This window comes from Syngnathus leptorhynchus, chromosome 2 (assembly GCF_054491065.1).
Source record: "Syngnathus leptorhynchus isolate UIUO chromosome 2, UIUO_Slep, whole genome shotgun sequence".
Taxonomy (NCBI): Eukaryota; Metazoa; Chordata; class Actinopteri; order Syngnathiformes; family Syngnathidae; genus Syngnathus; species Syngnathus leptorhynchus.
This window is the reverse complement of record NC_141196.1, coordinates 11,105,024-11,130,752: the sequence shown is the minus strand read 5'-3', so window position 1 is coordinate 11,130,752 and position 25,729 is coordinate 11,105,024. Positions and strand designations below refer to the sequence as shown.

At 39.3% G+C, this 25,729-nt stretch overlaps 1 protein-coding gene across 4 annotated transcripts; it reads right to left on the bottom strand.

Moving 5' to 3' along the window:
• Window positions 1–2,520: 2,520 nt before the first annotated feature.
• pigg (phosphatidylinositol glycan anchor biosynthesis class G (EMM blood group)) lies at window positions 2,521–25,353 on the bottom strand. 4 transcript variants are annotated; one of them, XM_085902256.1, is made up of 14 exons: window positions 24,961–25,353; window positions 24,670–24,875; window positions 20,726–20,932; window positions 20,112–20,300; window positions 18,959–19,097; window positions 18,450–18,662; window positions 16,661–16,878; window positions 16,045–16,329; window positions 15,345–15,736; window positions 14,429–14,620; window positions 8,138–8,447; window positions 6,848–7,011; window positions 3,684–3,922; window positions 2,521–3,446 (listed from the first exon to the last, which is right to left on the bottom strand). In XM_085902256.1, the coding sequence occupies exons 1-13, from the start codon at window positions 25,109–25,111 to the stop codon at window positions 3,700–3,702; spliced, it is 2,889 nt and encodes a 962-aa protein (XP_085758382.1). In that variant the 5' UTR covers window positions 25,112–25,353; the 3' UTR covers window positions 2,521–3,446; window positions 3,684–3,699. The 4 variants fall into 4 exon arrangements, with proteins under 4 accessions (XP_085758382.1, XP_085758374.1, XP_085758391.1 ...); XM_085902248.1 differs by having other exon boundaries at window positions 2,521–3,922; XM_085902265.1 differs by lacking the exon at window positions 24,961–25,353 and adding an exon at window positions 23,915–24,177 and having other exon boundaries at window positions 2,521–3,922; window positions 24,670–24,796.
• Window positions 25,354–25,729: the final 376 nt, after the last annotated feature.

The following is a 25,729-nucleotide window of genomic DNA, read 5'->3' as shown; positions in this document are numbered from 1 at the left end:
TAAATTGTGTCAGCTTCAGACGCCACAATTACACAATACAAGGCGATGAATAGACAGCAGTAAAGCAAATCATTTGTGGTTCTTCCAACATTATTTGGGCAGTGATTTGATAATATGTTATTTTTTGTACAAGACAGACAAGAAGGACACAGCCATATTCATTCACCAAATATTGTTTTCACTATGTAAATGCTAATTATCTCTGGTGTCTTTAGTTACTTTTATTTTCCCAGCATAATCGGGCTGGGCAAGATGGCACGTTTTCATTTTTCATGTCCTTTCTTACCTTTGCTTCAAGGTAATGAGAGTTTGTTTATGTGTGTGTTTGTGGTATACCCGACAAACACAATCGTATATCACTTCTATTGCTGTGAGTCCATCTGTCCTATGGGCATATAAGACTGGCCTTGCAGCCTCCAGATTATTGATGAGTGTTGCCCTGTTTACCTGTGGAAGACTTAAACCATCTGTCTGGGATTGAGTACACTGTCAGAAACAATGGCTACAACAGGTGCCCGTTTTTGTTCTCTTTTTGTGATGTACCCTATAGGCTTCACAGTTCAACCCCAAGGCACAAAGTACAAATAAGTAGTACGTAATTAAGGGTACAAACAAGTTCTAGGCCGTAATAAACGCCTTTGGAAAGAGGCCACTGTCGTAGGGAAAGCCGTTTAAACAAAGCGGAGCTCTACAACAGTGACGGGCAACATGTTGACATGAAACTGAGATTTCTGAGAAACGTTAACATCCTGGTTAGTTCTGTTGACAATCTGCATGTTGAAAGAGTCCCTATAATGCCATAAAATGAATCATGTCTGATAGCATTTCTATATTCTTCTTCTCTCGTGGAGATAAACAGTACGCAAAGTCTGCCATCTAGGTGTCAACAGTATAATTACAACTTCAAACTGATCAAGGTAAAAAAAAAACTTTTTCTGAGCGCGTCCGGAAAACAATCTGGAGTCATCATCACATTGTAAATTGTCATACTCTAGTAAATGTATGCAAGCATTAAGTTCGCAAGTAAACAAACAATTACCACTTTCTTGGAATGAAGAGTGAGCCAGAGATGCAGTGTGGGGAGGGAGAAGAGAAGAGAAGCGAAGCACTGGCACTGTCTGCAGGCCCACCAGTGAATTGGGCGTTCATCAGCAACAGCGTGTGCAGCGGAGCCAGCTGGAAACTTGTAATAACCTCTTTGGCTTGCCGCCATCTACCATTTAGCAGACAACTCCTGGAGCATCAGAGTGCGGCTGAGGTAAGGTCGTTCTCACAAGAAAACTCAAACGCAAAACTTCACTTCCAGACAACTAGTCTACATTTCACATCAAGTAAATATCATTATTTCAGTATTCAATACTTTTTTGGGTGGCACCTTTCCTGTGTAAATCCAATAAAGGTTGGGAAACACTGCTGTGTGACAGAACTGTTTTCATGCCAGCATTGCTTGTGTGAAAGAAAGCATGATTACTTTTATGGAAATGGAGTTTGTGGCGCCGCCTGTTTACAATGCTAAAGCGGGTTGGTCCTAGTTCATATGCAGTGATTATTTAGGAGGTTTGATTTCACCTTGTGGCAATAGGGAAGTTGAGGGTTTGAGCATCTGTTAGAAGCAAAGGAGCCACCTCGGAAGCTCCTCCGAGAGGCCGAGTGATTATTCTGGTCTTTGTGAGGTCATTAAACTTGATTATCTTTTGGCAGGCCAACAGATCCACAGACAGCCTGGGTCAAAGAGGTATTTCATTTTGTTTTCCTATAACAGTTTAGACATCTGAGTATGATAGAAACATGTAAATGGGAATGTCATAAATATTGTGATATACAATATAAGACGTTCCATTCATTTCCTAGACGAATAACATTTTCTCTATTGTTGCTCAGATTATATCAAATTTTAATCAGATGTATGAATCAAATTTATTTTCATTTTTTTTTCTTCATGATGACAAATCGCTTCATTTGTCGCATCCACCAGAAATAAAAACAAAAGCATTTTGTGTTAGTTTGAGCAAGTGCATGCAGGGGCATGTATTTAAGGAAATTAAAATACAACAATTGGAAAGCAGATTCGGAAAAGGCAGAAAAAAAATCACAGAGAACGGCGACAAGGAATAATGGTGTCCTGTTACTGCCAGTGCACATATTGATCATTTGTGAAGCTGAAATCAGTTAGACAAACTATGACCCACAAGATCAATGATGACAATATTTATAAATATGAATTCTTAATTGTGTTCAGTAACTATACTTATTGCCTAAGCCTTACTCAGAAAATACACAATACAACTACCGTAGATTTTTTTGGGACTGTTTTTGTTCTAGTTAGGTCTCTTGATTTTGATTGCTATGTGTTGGGTCCCCTCACGTTTTAAAAATCGATTCTTAAAAATCAGTTTGTTCTGCCTCCTGCTTAAAATAGTTGATTAGTCTGGAAGAATGGTTGTGAGCTATTTTGAACTGCAGTAAAAAAAAAAAAAAAAAGGAAGATGGAAGTAAATTATGTTAAAGCTCAACACAACCTTAATATGTGGAAGGTCATTTATTCTAGGATCAAGAACATACATAATGCAACAATGCTTAAAAAAAAAAAAAAAATCCATAATCACCTGCCACTTTTCATTACGCATTTGATTCGGAACTTTACAGAAATGACAAGATATATAAATAATTCAAATTAAAATAGGCTCAATGGAGCTAACAGACACAAACACAAAAGGTTGCATAGTTACAACAAAATACATTAACAAGCCACAAGACCAAAACAAGCGCTGTATGGTCGTACAAATATAATTATTACTCAGTGTAAAAATATCACAACAAAAACTACAACCAAAATGATAATAATATATATATATATTTTAAATAATTCCCTCTCATTTTTCCAGATCAGCGAAATTTGATTTTCAGAGGGGGAGAAGAAAAAGTGAATTTACAAGCAGCCTTGGCTCCATGTGTAGGATTTTTGTTCTCGCGCAAGTGGTGACTTGGAAGATGTCGGTAATCTTGGCCTCAGGTTAAAAAGTCTCGCAAGACAGCCAAATTCATTTAGCTGAGTGACAAGTTTGGAGGCAGCACATGCGGTGCGGTGCATCTTTGTCCCCAGAGGTGTCAAGTAATACTTTGGTCGCTTTAGCTAACCAAATCGTTCACCCCATTTTGTCAGTGTATAGGTAACATGGTCCCATGTTTCCAAATTTCAACAAAATCTTTGTGACCCCTGGTGCTCTTACGAAAACAAACCAAAATAATGAATCCAACTGACAGGTTTGACAATAGAAGCTCCCTGGTCATTTTAGCGGAATGATTTTGATCCTTAATATTACGATTGTGATTCAAGGTCATCTTTTCATGCGTTTGAAACGTATAAATTTAATTTGTTTGTATTGTAGAACTTGGTCATCAGTATTGTTTTCTTTTGCTGTCCCAGTTCTTCACATCACTGCAAACTACAAAGGCAATCAAATCATGTTCGTCAACTTCCTCTCAGATACGCAGTAAAGCTGAATTTAGTGATCTATTGCGTTTCCTTTAGGTCTGACGGAGCGAACCATCAAATGCTGCCCTGTATAGTTAAGCAGCCCTCTAGTTGGGAGTCCCTGAGATCTTACAATCCTCTAAAAACATTTTCACTTAATTGGACTTTCAATTCTCTTCCCTTCAAAAGTCAGGGCAAACTCTCTTACTTGGCAAGAAGCTGCCTTAAGGTCCGGCAGAGGTGTGGCTTTGTTCCACCGTGTTGAAGATGAGACAGACGGCGGCTGTGAGAAGCAGGTGCATGGCCTCGTACAGTAATTTGGGAGAGAAGACACTCCATATGAAGAGATGGTAGCGCAAGACAGTCACCAGAACAATGTAGGCTGCCGCGGGCACTGACCTGAGCAGAGCCAAGCAGTAGCAACCGTGGCCCATTGCGGCAGGACTCCTGCGGAGGGAAATGTATCATCAGACAAAAGGGAACGCTGAAGTCAACAGGAAGAAAATGGCAACATAACCAAAAGTTACTCTTCTGGAAATGCACCATTTGTCTCCAAATATTTAGTGACACAGCATGTGGCCCGTTGCCCAAGGTTAGTGTTAAGCTATGTTCCAAGGACAGACATACCTTGCTTTACAAGTTGAATTTTTAACTGAATTTATGACTCTCATCATGATCCCTCAAGAAGAAATTCAAACTCATACGCTGCTTTTAAATTATGTTGTGTTGCAGCCCACAAATAGAACCATATCACACATGCGTTAGATTGGGCCTATAGTTTTGTTTGATCAATTTTGTTCCTTCTTAGTTCCCAACAGCAAACAAAAAAAGATCTTGGAGCCAGAAGGTTTATCAACCTGCAAGGCAGAAAGAAAAATATAGAGAAAAGGATGACAATAAAGATGATTAATCAATCTTCTCGTTTGAGAAAACGTGCAGTGGTGTGTAAATGAGCAGATTTGACCAGGCAAAAGTCCCAGGTGAGGAGGAGGGAACTTCGAGCACATTCCAAAGAGGGGGAGAGAAGAAATGCAGATGGAGTAGGAGACGTGGGAAGGAGTCCAGTTTGGAAGGATACATTTCAACAAAATACCAGTAAGAATGTGTTTTGGTTATATCTATGCTAACTTCCATGAGTATTTCTGATATGTGATCTCATCAGCTACAAAAGGCAGTTCACGTGCATAAATTCAAAGCATTCAAGAGTTTTTATTTTCAAGACTATGTGAAGCTATGTATTCTTTTCCGTGTCGACACTTATTAATAATCCGACGGATATGCTGTCCATAGTTGATTACTCTCCGCTCTAAAGCAGTTCCAGACTTTTGTGAAGTGTCTCACTCAAGTACTTATATTCCCGTGTTTCACGATTACTTAGCACGGCGTTTCCATTTTCACCTTTCGTGATAATGTTAGTAAATTCTAGAAATGTGGTTTACTCACCGCCATGGAGGTGATTATTAGTGACTTTAAAGAACCCATGCAAGCTACCCAGTCATAACTACAAGCTGGCTAAGTTTCCAAGTATCGAGCATTTCGTAATAGGACCCGAGCAGTGATTTTTTTTTTCCCCCACAGGCATGATTCCTTAAAAATCATATTAGAAGAACAAGATGGTGCCAGAGAGGGTCGATTTATTTTTATTTATTTTTTTGCACTGATCATTTTTACTAACGCGCCACAGTCGCACACTAACTGATGTGATTTTCTGTAGAAAGAAATCTGGACATTTATCTGTCTTGACAATCTAACAAGGATGGATTATGTCCTGGATTGAGAACAGTTAACGAGCTACATTGAAAGTCGTATATGTAGTTGCAAGCAGCAGCGTGAAACGGGCAGCGGGCGCCGCATTCATTAGAGCCCGCAACATGAAAGCGATGGGCCGAGCAAACAACATCCTAACGACGGGCGAGGGAGAGCCACAAAGCGTGTGGTGAGGACGCTTTTATACAGCCGCTTGGCGAATCAATTGTGCTGTTAGACTAAATGTAATTTAAGCTCGGCTTGCCTGGTTGCTACAGACGCTCAGTGAAACAGATCAATGCGTGAGCGCTGCGTTTGAATTTATTTAATCATGCCTTGTGAGATTCTCTTGTGCTTCCCCAAATTAATTAGTCAAAGCAAGGCTACGCAAATGACTTTAATCCCTGCATGATTTGACATTTTGGTTTCTGGCAACAGATACGTGGTCAGGGACATGCCATCGTGGCGACAGTTTTCATTGCATTAACCCTAACCTAACAAAAGTGAGAATTTGTATTCATTCATTTTAAATAGCAGTGAACATATTTTAGGGCAGTGGTTCTTAAGCTTTTTGCTCAGAATAAAATATTTAGCTCTCCAAGATCCAGAATGATGGCCAATGTTAAAATACAGTAGCATAGTGGACCTATGTGTTCATTAGAAATGAGGCAGCATTTCTTTTTTTTTTTTTTTTTAAGTATGAATAATATTAGTATAAGCTACTTTAGTGTTATGCACAGTGTGAACATGACTGTGGAGGAAAATGAAATATTTTCCTGAACTAATACTTCAGTTCAAATGTACAATTAAATTGAAAAAGAAAAAAAATTAAAAATACAACTTTTACAGATTGAAGATGTACTGTACTAAAGTAGTAAGTTCAACTGAATTGTACTTAACAGATGTACTCGACTGGATTTAAAAGAATTTTATACATTGTAACATGCACACTTTTAACACGATTATTTTGCATACCACTAGAGGGAGACCGCGGACTACTAGCTGCACACAAACCACACAGAGAATCACTGTTCCAGAACAAATAAATGTTCTTAAAGTATGTCCCAATACACCGCCCTCAACTGGTTTCCCTCGAGATCAAAATGTAGCAATTCTTTTGCCGTGTCGACCGGATACATACTGCCTGATAAAAAAAACCAAATGTTTCTGTAATCCCATTTTTTTCAATCCCTCCATAATTTCCGTCGTAATTTTTTTGCAAATAGATTTCACCCGATGGTAGGATGGAATGAATTCAGACGATCATTCAAATGCTAAACAATGTGAAACAACAAATTCAAGATTGTCAACAACTACAGTGTTTGGCATTCTCCAATTGGTCAGTGCACCCAAAAGCTGATTGATGGTCGAGTGCAAACAATCAGATTCCAATAAAAAGGTCTGATGAAATGAAACCGTCGATTGTCTTCTGATTAAATCACCATCCAGGTTCTCCCTTAGGTGCAAGAAATATAAAATAACACACAACACATACTACATTGCAGCACTTATTAGGTTTTGGACATAAAGTAGCAGAAAGCACCACCATATACTTTTTTTTATGATCCTACACAACACAATCCCAACAGAGCTGCTGGACAGTTTATAGAGTAAGAAAGCACTCACCTGTTTCTCTCTGAACTGAGGTAACAGACAAGGTGGCAAGCCCAAAGCAGTGGTCCAGCATATGTACTGAGCGCTGTTAAGAAGATGGCAGGAGCTTCGATGTAGTTGTCTAAACCGACAAACCAGACTGAGATGTCCACAGTTGAAATGCTGTTGGAATTACCCTGCAAGTGCATGACAGTGTTTTATTTTAGCATTCAAAGCAACATTTGTCAAATAAAAAAACAAACTAAAGAAAAACAAAAATCCATGTCTGAGGATTTGAGGGTTTAAGTTTGTCCATTTTTCATTCATGAGCTATCAACGACATCAATCAACTTTGTACTTGTTGACATGAGAAGAAGCCCCCGTGATGTTGCCAAAAAAAAAAAAAAAAAAAATAAAAAAAAAAAAAGGTTTCCGTGTGATGACATTATTAGTAAGAAATGAGGAATCATGTCGTAAACTATTCTTTTCTCAACAGGCTCCACTCATGACACTCTTCATGGCCTCGAGAAAAATACTTCAGGCTGAATTGTGTTTGTTACATGCACCGAAAAAAATCGTGACTTGAGATTTTATTATGAGTCACTGCTGTACAAGAATCAAGTTTGGCCACTTTTCACATCACTGCGGTGATTCATATTTTCCTACAGACGGTTGCTCGGTTGCAGCGGAATTCATCCCCATAGATCTCGACTCAACATTTGTACAAACTGGCTCATACTGCTCTAGGTTCATTGCCAAGGTTTGGTGTTGTTTTGGTAATGTCCAGATTGGATTTTGCACAAGACATAACCTTTGAAATGAAACCCCTACAACTACAACTAAGGCTTTCCTCAAAACAGAAGATTGTAGTTGTTGACTGCTGACAACTGAAAAGTGAAATGGGGTCCTTTTAAATGTAACTATTGTAAAGACTGTCGTTTTTTTTTGTTTTTTTTAAGGAAAGGGTTTAGCAAAGATAGAGTGGATGGCATTGGAACTGGCACAGCTCAAGGCAGAGGAGATATTATCATTCACTTCTACCGGCGCGAAGGCCAACTGGACAAATTTGACATATGTTACGGTTGCGAGCCTTGAATGCCCCTTAAACACAAAAATAAATTCTGACCCTGAGTTAAAACTCACCTGGGGCCAATATTTGTCAGAAACTGTGCATCACCCTTTGGTTAAAAAAATGACAATGCCAGTTAGCGGTTTGCTCATTCCAAAGGTCATCAGTTAACATGGACGGATAAATCCCAACAAGTGAAGATGGAACGACCCCAAAACAAACTTGGCATCGGTGATAAGTTTCTCATGACTTACCTGGAAGTAAAAGAAGGCCTGACCAAACCAGTAGTGCATGATGGTGGTCTGGGCTGCATCATAGTGGAGCTTCTTCCAGATGAACTGGGCCATAAGTGTTTGGACGAGAAGACAGGAGCACAACACCGGCAGGTTGTGGGGACGAAACAACAGTGAAATCAACAAGACCAGGCCACTGTAAATCTCCCATAGCCCTCTGTTCTTCAGTTTGGCATCAGCTGTGATGATCTGGGAGCGTAGCAGGTCCTTAGTACCAGTGAAGAGGATACCCAAAACGAACACGTATACGAAGCGTGCTTCCACGATGCCCCTGGAAAATACAGTGACAGAGTTACTGCTAAAAGGCAAGAACTTCAACAGCTGGCGTACCAACAGAATTTGTGCGAGACAAGCAAAAAGTAAAGTGATAGTAGATTTCTGATTGAGTTTGTTCTACGTGAACGATATTATACTCCCGTAGCACATGAAGATTAACCTGTTGAACTTCTGACTCCATCTCAAATATGTCTGAATGGTGGATGACACAATTGTGCTTGCTAGTTGTTGCATCATAATATAATATTGAAGGTTATAAAATGCTTATGATGTAAAAGTGAATTTTCATCACTATTTTACAGTGTATCACATTACAGTCACTTATTATTCAGACTACATTGTGTTTCTGCTCCATCCTCTCGGTCAGTACACACAGCCAAGGTAATATCAATAATTTAATGTATGAGACTGGAGGACAGAATAAACCGCCTGAAGGAATCAGACCGTCTATCACTATACTGCACTCTTTGGGGGGGGAGGATTTCATTTATTCCGCCTCCATTAAAAAAAAAGTATCAACGGATGTTTTTTTTTATTTATTCTTATACCTTTACAATATTCATTTGGTCTAGTGATATAACTTTGTTAAGACACTTTATTGAACCTGTTTGCAAGTGAAACACTTCTCAAGATCATGTATTCCAATAAAAAAAATCATATTTATATAATGTGTATTTTTAGCAATCCTTACACAGTAATATTGAAAGTAAAATTGTTTTGTTGCAGTTGGAGAGGAAGCTAATCACTTAGCTTGCCCTCTATCATCAAACCCAATACTGAAAATGTAATTTGTCAAAATTAAAGAGTTGTCATCTATGTTGAAATCTTAAATCCTGTGGAAAAGAAAAAGTTTCAAATAAATGAGAAAAATCTCAGCGATTGACAGGACACATAATTGGTGGTTAAAAAAAAAAAATTAACATACCAATTCTATAAAGAGTATGTAGAAAAAGAAGAACACGCAAGGCGGTTATTTTCAAATGTCTGCTTCCATTCAACGGCTTTTGTAACCATAAGCAACGTTTCGTTTCCAACAGGGTGCCGTTAAAGCTGCAAAGTACTAAACCATAATGGCAGACCCTAAAGGAGCTGAGCAAGCAATGGAAATGTATTATTAATCTGTGTTTTATGGAACCTGGTACAGAGAAAAGGGGCAGAGCAATACACTTCATACACGTCTCTCTTTATTATTCATAACTCTCCCAACAATATGGCAGATATTGCACTTATCATTTAATTAATGCAGAGCAAAAGTTGTGATTTTGCAAAGTGAATGAACGATTTGAGTGGGTGGATTTCCGTAACTTGAATGCTGAATGACAGCGTTACTAAACAATGACAAAGTAGCCATCTTAATATAATAATGACAAGTATCTAAATCTCAATAATAATAAATAACCGGACTCATCTCTTGATTACTCTCTAGCCGGCTGACTTTGGGAGTGAGGCAAGGTATGCCCTGGACTAGTGGTCAGCAAATTGCAGTCTCTACAGTTATGAAGTGCAATTTATTTTCAAGGCACTGTGGTGAAAAGTCTTTACCAGCAGTAAATGTGCATTTGTTGACAAGCTAGGGGTCGCAAGGCAATAAGGAGAATAGGCACTTCTTTTCATGTCAGAGGTATCCAGGCTGGTCTATCAGAAGAATTGTTTCTGGTGGTCACAGCATTCCCGTTAAAGGCAATGCGAGAAGCCGCTTTGGTTGGCAGTGAATGGAGTCAGCTACCCACAACGGAGCACACCTCCTTTTTTTTTTTTTTTTATTTAAATGCGGCGCTTTGTAGGCATCTGTGAGATTACCAACGCCTGACCTAACATGTGACATCATACTTTCTGAAACGGCTGCTGTTACGTCCACCTTTTGCAGCCAGATTAACGTTTCATCCTTTTCTACTATGCCTTTCTTCACTTTTCCACTAAAACCAACCCCATTCTCCATTGAGAACACACACACACACACACACACACACACACACACACACACACACACACACACACACACACACACACACACACACACACACACACACACACACACACACACACACACACACACACACACACACACACACACACACACACACTTTACAGTTACAGCAATTCAATCAGTTCTATTCTGGTCACTTTGATTGCTTGAGTATTTCTCCGGAAGAAGATGATGAGAGAAAGAACCTTGAATGGCATTGTCTTTTCCTATGATTCATTTGGAAGCTTATTTCTTTGGGACAATGTGAGGAAATAGTATTTTGAACTTGTTATGGCTCATAGTATTTTTCGATTAGTATGGCTAATGTGACTGTGTTGCATGCTAGCACTCGATTCGAGCCGTCATTTGCTGCTAGCAAAATGGCCCTATAGATCAAATCAAATCAAATTATTATTTTGTATCTTGGTTGTACTGTATCTCGTTTGTGTCCACAGGTAACTGTTCTTTAAACGTTAGCCCCTAATTTTCTTTGTGAACAGTGTACAAATCGCTGGTTAGATTTTAGGACTTTGCAAGAAAGCATGAGCAAGGGGAACAAGATGTTAAAGATTTATCGTGGCAAAAACATTTGATCAGTGTGTTCAAAGAGTCTTAAAACACACATCCCAAATCACGTTGCATGATTGATGGGTCTCTTATATAATCGGCGGTTTTCTCACTGTAGTTGTGGCATGCAGGGCTTGCTTGGAAAATTATGATTTCCCAGGGGGATATCAATCTTTTCCTTTTCCCTTGTATGTTGCCCTGACCACATCCGTCACAATGTTAGTGTGCTCTTGTGCCATTTCGAAAGTGGGGAAGTTCCAACATCTGACGGGGAGAATACACTACAACACGTATCAAACTCAAGATGAAATCACTATGAGGAGGTTTGAGCACTGATGGAAAAGCGGATTGACTGGCACATTATTACAATTTTCTTTGACTCTTCATGTCAGTTACACGTGTCATATATGTTGCCTTCTTAACCCGGAACCTTTCAAATGTCAGATATTTGAATGGTTAATAAAGATCCCACGTCATGACAAGGGGAATCAATTTGACCTTGTATGGTGTTAATAGTAGCAACACAGGACCGAGAAAAGTATCTTAAGGTAAGGGAGCAGAGAGGCTGTCGGAATTTTACGTTACCTTGGAAACAAGCCCTGGTGTGGTTAAGAAAGCTAAGACTGTGCCCAATCCCCTCATGTTTTAAATGCCCTCTTCATAAATCTCCTGCATGAAACTAGCACGTTCAGTAAATCAGCCCAACATCCAATTCACGGCTGAAGGAAAACCGTGCATTCACAGCATTTGCAATAGATTTAAAAAAAAAAAGAAAAAAAGAAAAAAAAAATTGATTGACAATAATTTGGGACTTTTTTTTTTTTTTTTTACCCCCGAGGTCAATTATTTTTTTTTTTGCACTCATCGAATTCCACAAAAATCTTTTCTTTTGTATTTTATTTTTTTCTCCTATATTTGTATTTTGTCTGGCTCACTTGTTTTTTCAGGCTTTATTTTGTAGGCAGGGCATCTTCCTTTTTGTGCCATGTAATGTGTAGTTTTTAGTGTTTGGAAATTTAGCAGACCGCACTAGGTCATTCTGAGCATTGCAGCTGACCAAGGGTGTTTTCTTTTAGATCCCACCGGCACACCTGACAACTTGCCCTATTCATGAAGTAACGATCTTGCAAAACATGTCACTATTCTGAAAAATCAGAAATCTGTTTCAAGTTTAATATGAATAATATTACTTCTGACAGATAACAGTTCAAGACGGTTTATACAGGATGATACAATGGATATCTTGGACAGAACATGTATTTGTTTGTTCTTGTTTGATGATGTGGGAGCGCATATTTTATTGATCAAGGGTAAAAGGATGGTGAGGATGAAGGACAAAATCAGAGCCATATTGGCCAACTCCTCTCACGATGAGCTGTGACAGATGGGAAGCTCGTTTAGTCAGCGCATCATTCCACACAGAAGCAGAACTGTGCGCTTCAGGCGCTCCTTTGTGCCCACTGCCATCTCGTTGCACAACAGCAGTGTGGGCCACAACTAGTCACTATAGTTTCGTCTCTACCGATATCAATCGATTCATCATATGTATCGCAAAGTCCTGGCATATTACCGTTTTTTTTTATTTTAGTATGTCATTTCAATTCAATGCATTCATTTTTATTATTCTTTAAGCAATATACTGTGTGCTGCTGTAATACCAGAATTCAGAGCATCATTAAAGAATTATCTGAGTGGATAATAAATATTACCGGAAATGTACAATGCCAATGACAGAGCCGAGGCGGGTCAGCAAGTGTGTGTGTGTGTGTGTGTGTGTGTGTGTGTGTGTGTGTGTGTGTGTGTGTGTGTGTGTGTGTGTGTTTCTATGGGTGTATGAGGTTCACAGGTGTCTCAAGATGGGTTTGAATATATTTCCATTTTTAAGCGTGATCTGTATGCATGAATACATCTGAACTGGAAACAAGCGCAACAGTCTTGTACAAGATGAAATGGGTTCATGTGCTGTGCAGGTGTGAAGTACAAACACACGTACAGTAAAGAGATGAAAAACAAACACTGAAAAGGTTTCGTTTTTTGAAGCGCAAATGGAACAGATAGCGATGATCCGCAAACCGCTGCTTTGATGGTGAGAGACTTCATGCTGGAGATTTTTTTTTTTTTTTTAATCTTTTCTTTTATAATTGATTTTGCTGTTCTTTCCATTTTCGATTCAGTTTAGAAATAAACATCATAATGTAAATGCATCAAATGTACATTTCTAGTAGGGCCTGACCGATTATTGGGCAATTTTAAAATGAGACAATTTTGACTTTTCAAACATTGATCTAAATTTTAACTTCTACCCATTTACAGAAGTTGTAGGCTACACAAGGACCACTATCTTGTATCTTGATCATATTTATAATGAAATCTGCTGATATTTATTTATTTATTTATTTATTTTACAAGCAATGCTTAGGTGAGAAATGCAAACTTTGTAAGTAATTGACCTGGATATTTTACATGAAACCTTGTTAAATGGATGAATATTAAAAAGGAGGTTAATATTCACACTAACTACACTGATGACTTTACAGGCAGCTGCTTTTTAAAAGAAATGTTTGCTGAAACAAATGACCACAAGTGTAAAAGATTGAACATAGGAAAACAAATATAATATACAATACTGAGAAAAGCTACTAATGCCGGTTGAGGTCTAAAAAAAAAAAAAAGCTAGAGGACGCATCAGCTGTCAACATGTCAATCATAGAGTTTGTTAAAAGGGTCTTGGCCTCCTGCATTGCCTTATTCAGGTGCCCCTTGTATGGAGTGGAATGACAGGTTGTGCATTTAATTAGGTGAGCAAGTAGAAAAGATTGCCAAGGAGGACAAGAAAGGTTATGAGGTCAGGCGACTGCATGGTAATAGCTAGAGCCAGCCTTTGTTGACTACACAGAGGAACCCGCACACTCAATATTGGGGGGGGGGGCTATCTACTGAATTCCATCCATCCGTGCGTCCATCCATCCGTCCATTCCTTCCATCCATTCATCTATCAATTCACCTATCTATTCAAGTTGTTCAAGTTACTCTAAAAAGGGGAATGGTAACGAAAAAATACAGCAACATCCGGAGATAAAATGTAAAATTTAAATTATATGACAATTTTAAAAATTGGTAGATTTGAGCCAATAATGACTAGTGACGATTAATTTGACTTTCATCACAGTAAAAAAATAATAAAAAAACTTGAGCGACATTTTATTTTTACATTAAAAGAGGAATAAGAGACAAAAAGACAGCTTTAGCGTTTACTATTTAGAGCATAATTTAAATTGGATTTTATGATAGCATTAAGAAACATAACATCAGAAAACATGGAGAGGATACACTCGAGTGTGACACAGCGTGGACTGAAATCCTTTCACGGACAAACAACGTCAATATTTTTTTTTCCACATTCATGAGCAATGGTCATGGTCAAATGGGTCATAAAAACTTACTTGGACATGTTCCGACCGAAGTGTTGCCAAGGAAACAAGACATTGCCGACAGCTGACCGGTAGCTGTAGACCCCCAAAAGTCCAAGTGCAAGAGCAACCTTAGACACCAACGAGCATCGTCTTTGAATCAGGAAGTAGATGAAAACCAAACAGAGAGCAGACAGCAGGGACAGGACCAGTTTGTGTTCGGAGCTAGGAAGACAAAAAGATAAAAACATAGAATTTTGCTATTTCCAAATTATGATTCTTTTCAAAAACATTTTAAAAAAACAGCCACTATATATAAAGAAATAGAAATTCCAATTTGATTTAATTTAATTAAGTCACAATATTCTATTATGTCTTCAAGGTGGAATGATGAATGAACTATTAAGAGTAAACACATCATGAATGAGTCACTTCATTTAAGGAGGTTTAAATAACTGTACTTTGAAATCTACAAATAAGGCATAAAAAAAAGAAGCCTTATTTTGTTGTTGGTACAGCAGAGGACTTAAGCAGTGTGAGGCAAAATGAAGGCGTACGTCTCATTATCTGAGCAAGAAGCAGTGCAGGTAAGAGAAAGGATAGATGGGGAAAAGGTCAGACTCCATATCTTCATTCTACACTGACATGCATGTTAAAGAAGCAGTCACAATGCACTGAGCTCTTGAATGAATATTCATCGGTGGCTGACTCGAAAAGATTCTACGAAACAAGGAATCCAAGATTTTCGTATGTTTTGATATCTGACAAAAATCTCTGAGGGAGATAGATAGGTACAAACGCATCATTTGTACATGTTATAGGGGACGTCAACTCAATGACGTCCTATACAATAAGTTCTATGGAGCTGCATACAACATTATTGTTAATATTTTTCTTTTTTTTTTTTTAAGACCCAGAAATATCACATTTCAATATTGCTCAGTCCCACCTGTTCAACCAATGGCCTAGATCAGGAAGATGAGCCCACTGCACACCTGTCTGGTTGAGGGAGCGCAGGAGTCGACAGCAGAGCAGAACAAAAGGGGGCGTGGCTAAAGCTAGCCACTTCTCAGAGTAGAGCTCTTCCTTTGGGTTGTCTTTGTAAGGAAGGACAGACTCTTCTTCTTCACCTCCCAGGCCGCTTTTCTCTCTGAAGTATTTGCGACACACGTCCTGGAAGACTACAAGGCAGAGGGTGCTGAGCAGGAAGTACCAGGTCTGATGCTCCTCCTCTACGAAGCTGCTGGCCGCCAGACTAAGAGTGTGACCGGCTGTGCCCACCAGCAGCAAAACATCCAACTCTGACAGGGACCACTCAGTGCTACTGATCTTCAACTGGGACTGTAAAAAGGAAGATGACAACTGTGTGTGATAGGTAAACCAAACCATCAAGTCTACATATAGGTAGAACGTATTTGATATGCACCACTGTAAAGTTTTTTTTCCGCTGGATTTCCATTAGACTTTTTGCTGTATCAGTATCTTTGCAAATTTGCAGAAAGGAATTGAGACGTGACCTTTAAAGATATACCATAATGAGAAGAGAGATGTAGTAATGGAAGATTTATCAGACCAATTGAAAGAAGAGACCTAAAGTTTTAGCCTTCAATAGAACGATACCACCCACATATCTTAAATGCGCAACTCACCTTTCCGTGTAACTTAAGTCCCAGGGGGGATCGTCTCGTCATCATAGCTAGCAGCAAACAAGACATGGCTGAAGTGAAGGCGATAGCGGCAAACACCAGAGCCCAGGAGAGGCTGCAGAAGTAGCAGGAGCTCTCGGCAGATGTACACACCAGAACATGCACTGACGCAAGCAGCAGGCACAAGAGGTAAAACGGTAAAGAGAGCAGGGCCGACATGACTGGAAGGTCTACAGCTGCTGAGCTGCTCAGGGCTTCAGGCATTGCCAGCAGTAAGAGCAACAGCAGCTTGGAGGGAACAAAGTCAAAGAAAAAAGAAGCTTATATTAGTCGGATATTTGGTAAAGTAATTACATCTGAATTTGAATAAGTGTCAATATAAAGTTGTCATTGTTATTAGGTTCTAAGTTTTGTGGAAAACTGATTTGACGCACAAGTCAATTAAGTTACAAGCTTAGTCGCGGAACGGATTCAACTTGTAAGTCAAGGTGTCGCTGATTATCAATTATTTTGAAATCAGAATAAACTATAGGCTTGTGTTTGATTTCAGAGCTTTCAATCATTAGTTACGCCATGCTCTTTGAGAAAAATACTAGAAAAGAAGATTCTTGGTGTTTACCTGAAATACAAAGACCATTCCAGCAATCATGGAGTACAGGTCGTACTTGCCCAGCTGTTTGCTGAGGGCTGAGCTCATGGCGGACAGCGCCTCCAAGTACTGCTTCAGGACTTTCTTGCCCATGTTGGTCAAGACCTCGGACACGTTTCCCTCCAGGTAGCGCTTCACCCAGCTCCCGTGTGCCTTCTCTGCCACACGGTACTGTTCAAATCCTGCCTCTGGATCAGGAAAAAGCCAGCCTGTTTTATATTTCTCATTACAACATCCAATGATGTAAACCAAGAATCAGGGTGTTTGTTCAAGTCATCAGTGTTTGTTGGATTATGAAGAACAACATAAAGGATAATTGAAGTTGACTGATACATTAATGAGTACTCGTGTCCCCCTAAAATTATTTAACAGTGAAACACAGCAGCAAAGCTGTTTATAGATGGTGACTTTGCCAGAGAGAGAGCGAGAGGGGATGCTAGAAATATGAGATCCTTAAGCCACAGGCATGAATCATACAATATCGATGGGCCCGCCTCATGTTTCATCAGAAAGTAGAGCAAAAGAGTTGATGGCCCTTCAAAGACGGCTTTGAATCCAGGTGCAAGAAAAACAAAACAAGAAAGCTGAACATATTGTTATTACTTTTACTTTGCTACTCTTAATAATTCATCTAATGGGATATCTGGACAAATGAAAACTTTTTTTTTTTTTTTTTTCTCGCTTTCCCTGAAAAAAGAACAACACGTAGTTCACCTTTACTTATTTTTTAAAGTTGTTTTTCACCCCAGTCAGTCCATGCTGACCCTAACAAGCTACTTAATAAACATCTCAGGTGCAGGGACAACTCACGATTCAATATTATCTGTGGGGGGAAGAGAAAAATAAATAAAAATAAATCAACACATCAAGAAGTAGCTCCACTGAAATCATTTCCATCTCATCTGATCACCATGGAAACCTTCGACAAAAATAGGAAGTAAAAATGTCAGTCTGTTTCTGCACATCCGTCTAATAAGGACAACGTGCAAACTCCAAACAGAAAGGCTAAGAGCAAAACGTTTCCCCTCTCTTTTTATATTCTGGTAGCAATCGTCAGATATGGTTACCAGGTTGCCATTATAGTTCACCTGCCGCAATCATCCTGTCACATCCTTACATCTCTGATGGCGAACGCGAGTGGTGCTTTGATCAAGCACGTGATAATGTCTGCATAACAAGTTGATTGACTGATTTGTCCTTGAAGAACATCATGTCTACTTTTGTTGTGTTTTTCTACTCAGTTCCCCTTTTGTGCACATCTATAAGAGAAGAATACATTATGTGACGCTGTAACATGTGAATGGGTCTTGTATTCCCGATAGTTTAACAGGTAAGGTGACGTATAAGGACACATGTACATTGTGTTTGCTTTGCCACACACGAGGGTCCACAGCAAAACAAAATTAGATAATTGACGAAAATAAATAAATAAATAGAAGCACTGAGGCGCTATATTAGGACATGTTTTGTAAGGGCTCAGCACAAGAGGGCAGGGAGATGACGACATCACAATTGATTGCTATGGTGATGCAATACGTACGAATGCAGGCTGAGGGTTATTTAAATAAGTACTTATTCATAATTTTGTTTCAGAGCATTTTTTTCAAATCAATGACTTCATTTGAGGATAAATTATTTACAGGTTAATACAAGGGACCAAAAGAAAGACTTTTAGCAAACAATAAATATATGTCAATATCATGAATAAGTTAAAGTGTGTGTTGCCTATTCAAATTAAGCCACTGGATTTGTCATTTACCTTTCTCATAGTCTGGAATGCTGTCTTTGAGCAGGCAGCTCAGCTGGTGGCCATTGAGATGCAGAAAGCGCAGCTGGTCTCGAAGTGAGCTTTCCTCCAAAACACTCGGAATGACACGGCCCACGCTGTTTTGAGATATGGGCAGGCCCAGGGCCAGGGCCAAGGTTGGAGTCAGATCCACCTGCTCAATTTCATCAGGCTTCTCCATTCCCACTGACAAAGGCAAAAAAAAAATATATTATCTATTTATTCAGCAATAGAGCCGAAAGTGATTACGATCAAGAAAAATGAATTTGACTGTACCAGCCATAATCTTGAAGTATGTTTGTTTTCTAATCAGAGCTTAATAACATTAAGGCCTGACGATCTGGACAATTCAACCTTTGTTCCTCCTCAAAATATCAACTGTGTGCTTATGACAAAACTTGTTTTGCAACACAATTCGTGAAGGCTGCTCGAGGAAAATCATGATCAACACTTCAAAGAAAAACCAAGATAGATGTGTTTACCTTTCCTCTTGAAAGCGGGGCTTATGAGCACCAGGGGTGTATTGACTTCTGGTTCTGAGGAGCCTCCGTGGCTACCGGTTTCTGACATCCCGTGGTCCGCGCACAGAACAAGCAGATAGGGCAACGATCCTTCTACCTCCTACAATCAGGAAAAACATAGACAAAGCTACAACATTAAAACAAACATATGTTGAGAGAAATCATATGTTACATTTATGACACTTCATAAAGAATTCATTTGCTCATGTGCACTTGTGGCCATGGAGCTAGAGGGCTGGGAAATTTAACAAATATCAATTTGGAGAGTAGTAAGATGAACATAAGAATCACTGGGAGAAACAAAACTAGGATTATATACCATTTCATCTGTTTTTGGATTGGTAAATCATGGGGTGAAGTCACACAGAAAATTATGCAATACAATACTGCGGTTGCAGGGAGAGGGAAGTTTGCTTCGTGCCCTGTCGAGGTGCCCTTGAGAAACTATCCCCCAAATTATTGACACAGTTGTGTGATGAATAATTGATTTACAGTGGATTCTAGAAGTTCCAATGCCTTCAGAGTCTTCAACCAAAATGTTGGAAAAATACTTCATTCTCGATGGCACAAAAGGTAAATTTGCTGTTTTACTATGACAAACTGCAAAATAATTTGACACGTATGTTGAGTCCACATTACTGACTAATTGTTCCCACTAAAACAATTACAGCATTTTTCTTTTACTTCTTTAGAAAGACCTCTATTTAAAGATTCTAACATCCCCAACTTCCAGAGAAACAATAATCACATTCAGCGATTTATGGTGGCCATAACAATGCCAGCAGTTTTATGAGGTGCTTGGTATTTTGTGTCGGGGGTTCAAACACATTTACACAATTAATTTAAGTGTGTGTGTGTGTGTGTGTGTGTGTGTGTGTGTGTGTGTGTGTGTGTGTGTGTGTGTGTGTGTGTGTGTGTGTGTTTCCACCCACAAAAGACAATACTGGTGGGATTCTGAGAGAAAGGATGGAAGCTGCAGTGCAGTCATTACAAACTCTTTTGTTTACGTTTAACATAAAATGTCGTTAATTGCAGCGATTCATTGCTCGGTCTCTAATTTGGTCATAGAGCCTGCTTAGTTTTGATGATCACCAAGTTCAATTCTCACGTGTACCTTTGAAATGAGGGCAGCGTGGATCTTCTTGAGAATATCGTCCATCTCCAAAAGTTTGGGCTGAATCATCGAACTGTGGGGTCCGCTGATATGACCAATGTGGTCAAGTCCAAGGTAGTGGAGGATCAGAATGTCCCAGTCGTCTCTCTTGAGCGTGCTATCCAAATGGCGGGTCACATTGTTGTCAACCTGCATGATACCAGACAAAAAGACTCAAAAAGGGAATGCTATAAATATATATATATTTTTTTCAAGTACATGTGTATGTCCTCTGTAATATAAAAATTGTTAATGGTGTTTAAATGAAGTAAAACAGTCTGGCCGGTATTAATTTTCAAGTTACAAAATGACAGGTATTTTCCATTTTTAGTCATTTTCTCTCCTTAGGTGTGCTTTCTTTAACTGTAAATCTGCAGAAATGAGCGCTGATTAGATTAGCACCCTTTGCATATGTTACAGATTGCACACATGTCAACATCTTTTGCTCTGCTCTGACATTTCACTTCAGCAAATTAGCACAGCATAAGGTTGAGCAAATTACAACACCAATGGCTCATTTTGCAGTCATCTCAGTACTATGCAGTAATTCGGTTGATCAGAAATGACCATCTTACCTCAATGTAGTCGGACACAAATGATGTGGTGCCATCGTATTCCATGAAGTGTTTGGGGAAGAGGCGCACCCATGTCTCATCTCCATAAAAGATCATTTTTTTCCCTGCTGTTTTGGCTTGCCAAATAAGATTGTCTTCCAGTAAGGATGGAGAATTTAGATTCATCACCACATCAATAAAACCCGGAATACTGCCAGTGGTAAGAGCCTGGGGAAGTACATGTTTTTGTCATTGTCTTTAGAAGAAGAAAAAAAAAAAAACCCCATTTCATGATGTAGTAGAAACATACAATTACATCATGTCAATGAAACTAAATATTAATTGGAAATTCATATTAATGGTGTCATAAGATGCACCCATTGATTCCCATAATACCAAACACTCTTTTTTTTGCCACAAATGAAATAAAAAGAAGACAAAAAGTGACCAATAAACTATCATGGGGGCAGTACAAAGGCTGTAATACAGCCTAAAGTTAGAGAGTTTGAAGGAACACTGCTATAAGATGGACCTTACAACTTGCCTGTAGCTCATTTGGCAATTCTCAGAGGTGTTAAAAAAATCCAAGCTGCAATATGGAGCTTTTATTGTCTTATGGGCGAACCTTGTCAGGTCACTACTTTTAAAAAACACATTCAGCTCCCCCCCCCTTCCAAATATCTTAGCGGTCATGTTTTCATTACCCAACGTCATGTTATGTACAAAGTATCACAAATGCAAAAGGCTCCAGCTCACCCACGAGCCTGATGAAGATAGGGTGTCCGAAAAATGAATGGTTGGATTTAAAACACCGCCTGTACGGTTCGGGAAGTCTTGTGACAGTTTAACTCTTGGACAAAAAACATCAGCTCTAGCTTTAGACGAAGCTTTTATCTTCTTCTAAACAGTGACAACCTGATAAACAAACTGACATGACAGTTAATTGCTTCAAATAAACTGAGGCAGAGATGTTGCTTTTGCTTATTTCCTGGCTCGGTTATTTACTACAGCTTGTCATTGCAACAATCTTTTCCGCTGCCAGTGCCGACGCGATCTCTTTGGAAGAGATGGATAACTCCCCCTCCATTTCTTCAAATGCAATCTCAGTGAGGTTCAAAGACTATTCAAAGACTCAGAACAAATAAAATAAAGGCTGTTGTCAAATTTGAGGAAAGAAATAATCAAACTACAAGTGCACAAGACCAAATGTTGAATGAGCTGAAAACCAAAACGCCAGCTCAAAACAAAAAGTATATTTTAAGATCCAGTTGCCAAATATACTGTGATGCTGGCTGAAAGAACTGGACTGGTCAGATCATCAACAGTCCTACAGTATGTCTCTGCTCACCCACCATGTGTCACTGCTTGAATGTCAAATACAATATCAGTGGGGCACACGCTCGACTGCTGGCACAAAGTGGTGGTGTGTGTGTGTGTGTGTGTGTGGGGGGGGGGGGGGTTCTCACAGGACCCAAACATCAACATTTTGAAGTCTGCTGACCACTCAAAGGCAATACCAACATGAGAATAGCATTGCTGTGGTCATGTGCATAAAGTGCATTAAGTTGTAAATAAATAAATAATTAATCTTTCATCAATATATATATACATTTAAAAACAAAACAATTCGAATTCTTAAAAATCTAAGATTATTATTATCATCATTTGCAGCTCTTACACCGGATTTTTTTTTTCTTCTATGAGATCATTTGGCTCACCTGAACATAAAGATTGATGTAACACAGTTGAGCACTTAGTCCTCTGTGTCCATACACCTAACTCCTGAGGCATATACTCAACTTTTAGACATGCCCCACCAGAGTTGCTGTAATTGCTGCTGAATTTCCACTCATTACCTGAATTTACTGTCAAAATTGAGTGCATCGGAAATACGCACTGACAGCGGTGCCGGTCAGAGACAGTGAGACTCAGCTGGACGTATGTGAATGACTGAATGGGGGGAAAAAGTCAATTCTTTGCCAGCTTCATGTCAAGAAGTGATGTGACCTTCTAGAAATAACAAACCTGTTTGCAAAAATACAAACAAAGGTCAAATTGACGGTAGTGTCACGGTGCTGTGACGAGTTATTGGTATGAGTCAAATGTAGGATATGCCAATTGTAGGTGTGTGCTGCCACCTAGTGGTTGGGAACAAATCCGGTTTAAATGCTACACTACAAAAAAAAAAAAATGACCCCGAAGACAAAAGAAATACGACGTCCTAGTGCTAATGATTCTTTTCTAAATTTCCACGTATGTAGCAATAGTTTGTGGATTTTATTCTGCCTGTGTTCCAGTGCATAAATAAAGGTCCATTGGCATCCAAGAGCAAGACAAAGCAGCACTATTGACATCTGAACACCTCTTTTAAACGAATGACATCCTGCTGCCAGACCCCCCAAAATGACATTTAACACACTTCTCCAACGGTAGTGATGCCTTGCCTTGTGCTCTTGCCGTCAGTAAATCTGTAATTGACGGATTATGGTGGAACATCTGTCTCACTCCTAAAGGCCATCTCAATCCCTGCCAGCTCATCCCTCCTGTAGAGCCTTCGTGACCTCCTTAACAGAACAACCCTGAATCTTAGCAAACTGAATGTCACTTTGGTCAAAATTTGGACTCGACAACATTTTGGGGGGCACAATATACCTCTGAAGTTGCACAATAAGATTTATCTCACAGTTTGGTCCCGGTTGCCAATATTCTGTACTTTTCTGAACTTGACCACTTGTTACTTAAAACACTGCTGGGGCAGTTGATCAAGGACTTCTGATAATGACCAATAGTTGGGCATTAAACATGAACATAAAAAATTACACGCTCAACTACTGTTCTGCTTTACCCGACAGCTTGTTTTGTTTTGATTCTCCTTTTTTCATAGCATTCCACAAAAATACCTCGAATGCAGAAATACAGGCTTTCCCAGTCTGCCCACCAACTGTCACACAGCAAAAACAAGCCTTGCTGGCTCTGTTCCCACATTGACTCACCATCTAAATATGAAAACTCACCATCTTTTTGCCTTTGCACTACATTATCTGTGGCACATTGACCAATTCTGCTGTTTAAAAATGGAGGTAGAGTGAAGTTAAAGCTTTCTACTAGGGATGGAAATCAAAAATGTTCCTTGAAAGTGGAGCTAAAGAACCAAAAATTGGATTTGAGTTCATCGCAAAACAATCATCACTTGTTAATAAAAGTTCCTACCTGATCATCTCTAGTCCTACAATGATGAGACAGTTCTTTGTGTGGAAAGTCAATCACTCACCACGACCTTAGGGACAGGCTGATTTATTTGGCTTTGTGTATTTCATTATCATGTCAACTTCATCCTGTGTGTGGCCTCCTGTCTCTCCTCTTTTCTGTCTGCATTCTGTCTCTCCTTCCTCCTGCAGTCTTTCTCAATTGTGGCTGACCACAGGCACATCCTCTCTTGACTGACTAGGGCCTACCTTCACTGTCATCACAAGCTGCATGCACGGGCAGGACAAAAAAATAAATAAAAACATATTAAACCCTTTTGTCTAAAGGAAAAAAATTTTTATGTTTAACCTACTTCAAGGAAAGAGCAGATGACATTTATTCTTTACGTCTGCATAGCATCTCAGTCTTTTATGATTGTAAGACGAGCTTCTCAACATTACAAAACACTGCCATATCTGGTCATCAGTAAACATGCAAGCGTACTTCCACTGTTTGGTGTTTTAGGAGGAAAAAAAAAACAGATCGTTTCTCATTTCTGTACACTGCAGCAGGCACTGCAAGAGTACTGTACCTGTTCTATTTTGTTGTTCTGTTGTATTCATCTTACTTGACTGTCAAGTGGTCATAATGCTGTGGTCAGCTCAAGACATGCATAGGACTAGTTTACACGTGTAGGTTCTAAATAGCCTTGCTAAGTTGAGCCTGTGGGGCACATGGATAGGATAAAGTACTACTGACCTGACAACTTTCTCACTTACTTTGATCCTGGGCATGGTGACAGTTGGAATTCTAGCTTTAGCCACATAGCTAAGTGCCGAGCCTTTTTCCACCAGGTGTCTCGTGTAGGGCATGTACGTGCGACCATTGGCTCCAAACACAAAGTCCTCCCGCAGTGCATCGACTAACATGATGACAACCCTTTTGAACAAGGGCTGAGGGATGTAAGACGAATTGGGTGAGCCCACTGAAATTTAGAAGACATACTTAATGGGTGGCTGCAGTTTTTTGATGGTAAGTGATTGAGTGAGAACAAGCCCGGATGGTCTTACCTGACAGCGGCTCCGCAGGCAGGTTTTGCCTGCTCTTAGACGATAAAGAAGACTTGACAGGCACAGGGAAAAATCCCCTTAGGAAAAGTGCAACGCCCAAAACTTCCAATATTAAAATTGATGAAGCAAATGTAGACGAACGGACTTTCATTTTTTGGACTTGATAATGGGACACTTTGGGTAGTTCAAATAAATTCCCTCGGTGAGTTAGCTAACTACCGCCATAACATTACAGCTACACATTCAATTACAGCGGACGAGAACTACATTGCATAGTAGACCGTAAGAATAGAAGGAGTATTTACCAAGCAATTAGACCACAAACAATAACAACACATCTCGATTTTGCCATTCATAATACTTCCGCGTTTCTTGTTGAACTACGGAAAGCGCATATGGTCAAATAAGTGATTACACCCCCCCAACAAACAAAGACAATATGCGCAGAATTAAATGCAAATATTTAAAAGTGGGTAAGAAACGGTATCCATCACAGGACACAATTTTAAAAATAATGCAAGTTGCAAAGGTTCCCTATGTCCTTCATCTGGACATTTAATAAGGTGGAAACTAGAGAAGGAGATGACGTGATACAAAAAAAAAATTGGGTGGGTGAGGGTTAATATTTAACATTTCAATTATTTCTAACAAGGTGCTTTTATGTGTGCAGTGATGTGAGAAATAATATGAGAAGTATTAGATAATTAATCCATTGTATTATAATATAATCATATATTGTGTACATCTCTGTTGTTTATGTAAATGAATT

Excerpts from the sequence above, each read along its gene's own strand:
- pigg (XM_085902248.1), bottom strand. The coding sequence starts at position 25,111 with ATGAAAGTCCGTTCGTCTACATTTGCTTCATCAATTTTAATATTGGAA. Across the intron at positions 19,098-20,111 it reads ACGCTGCCCTCATTTCAAAG|GAGGTAGAAGGATCGTTGCC; the intron begins GTACACGTGAGA and ends TCCTGATTGTAG. Across the intron at positions 18,663-18,958 it reads CCCCGCTTTCAAGAGGAAAG|TGGGAATGGAGAAGCCTGAT; the intron begins GTAAACACATCT and ends TGCCTTTGTCAG.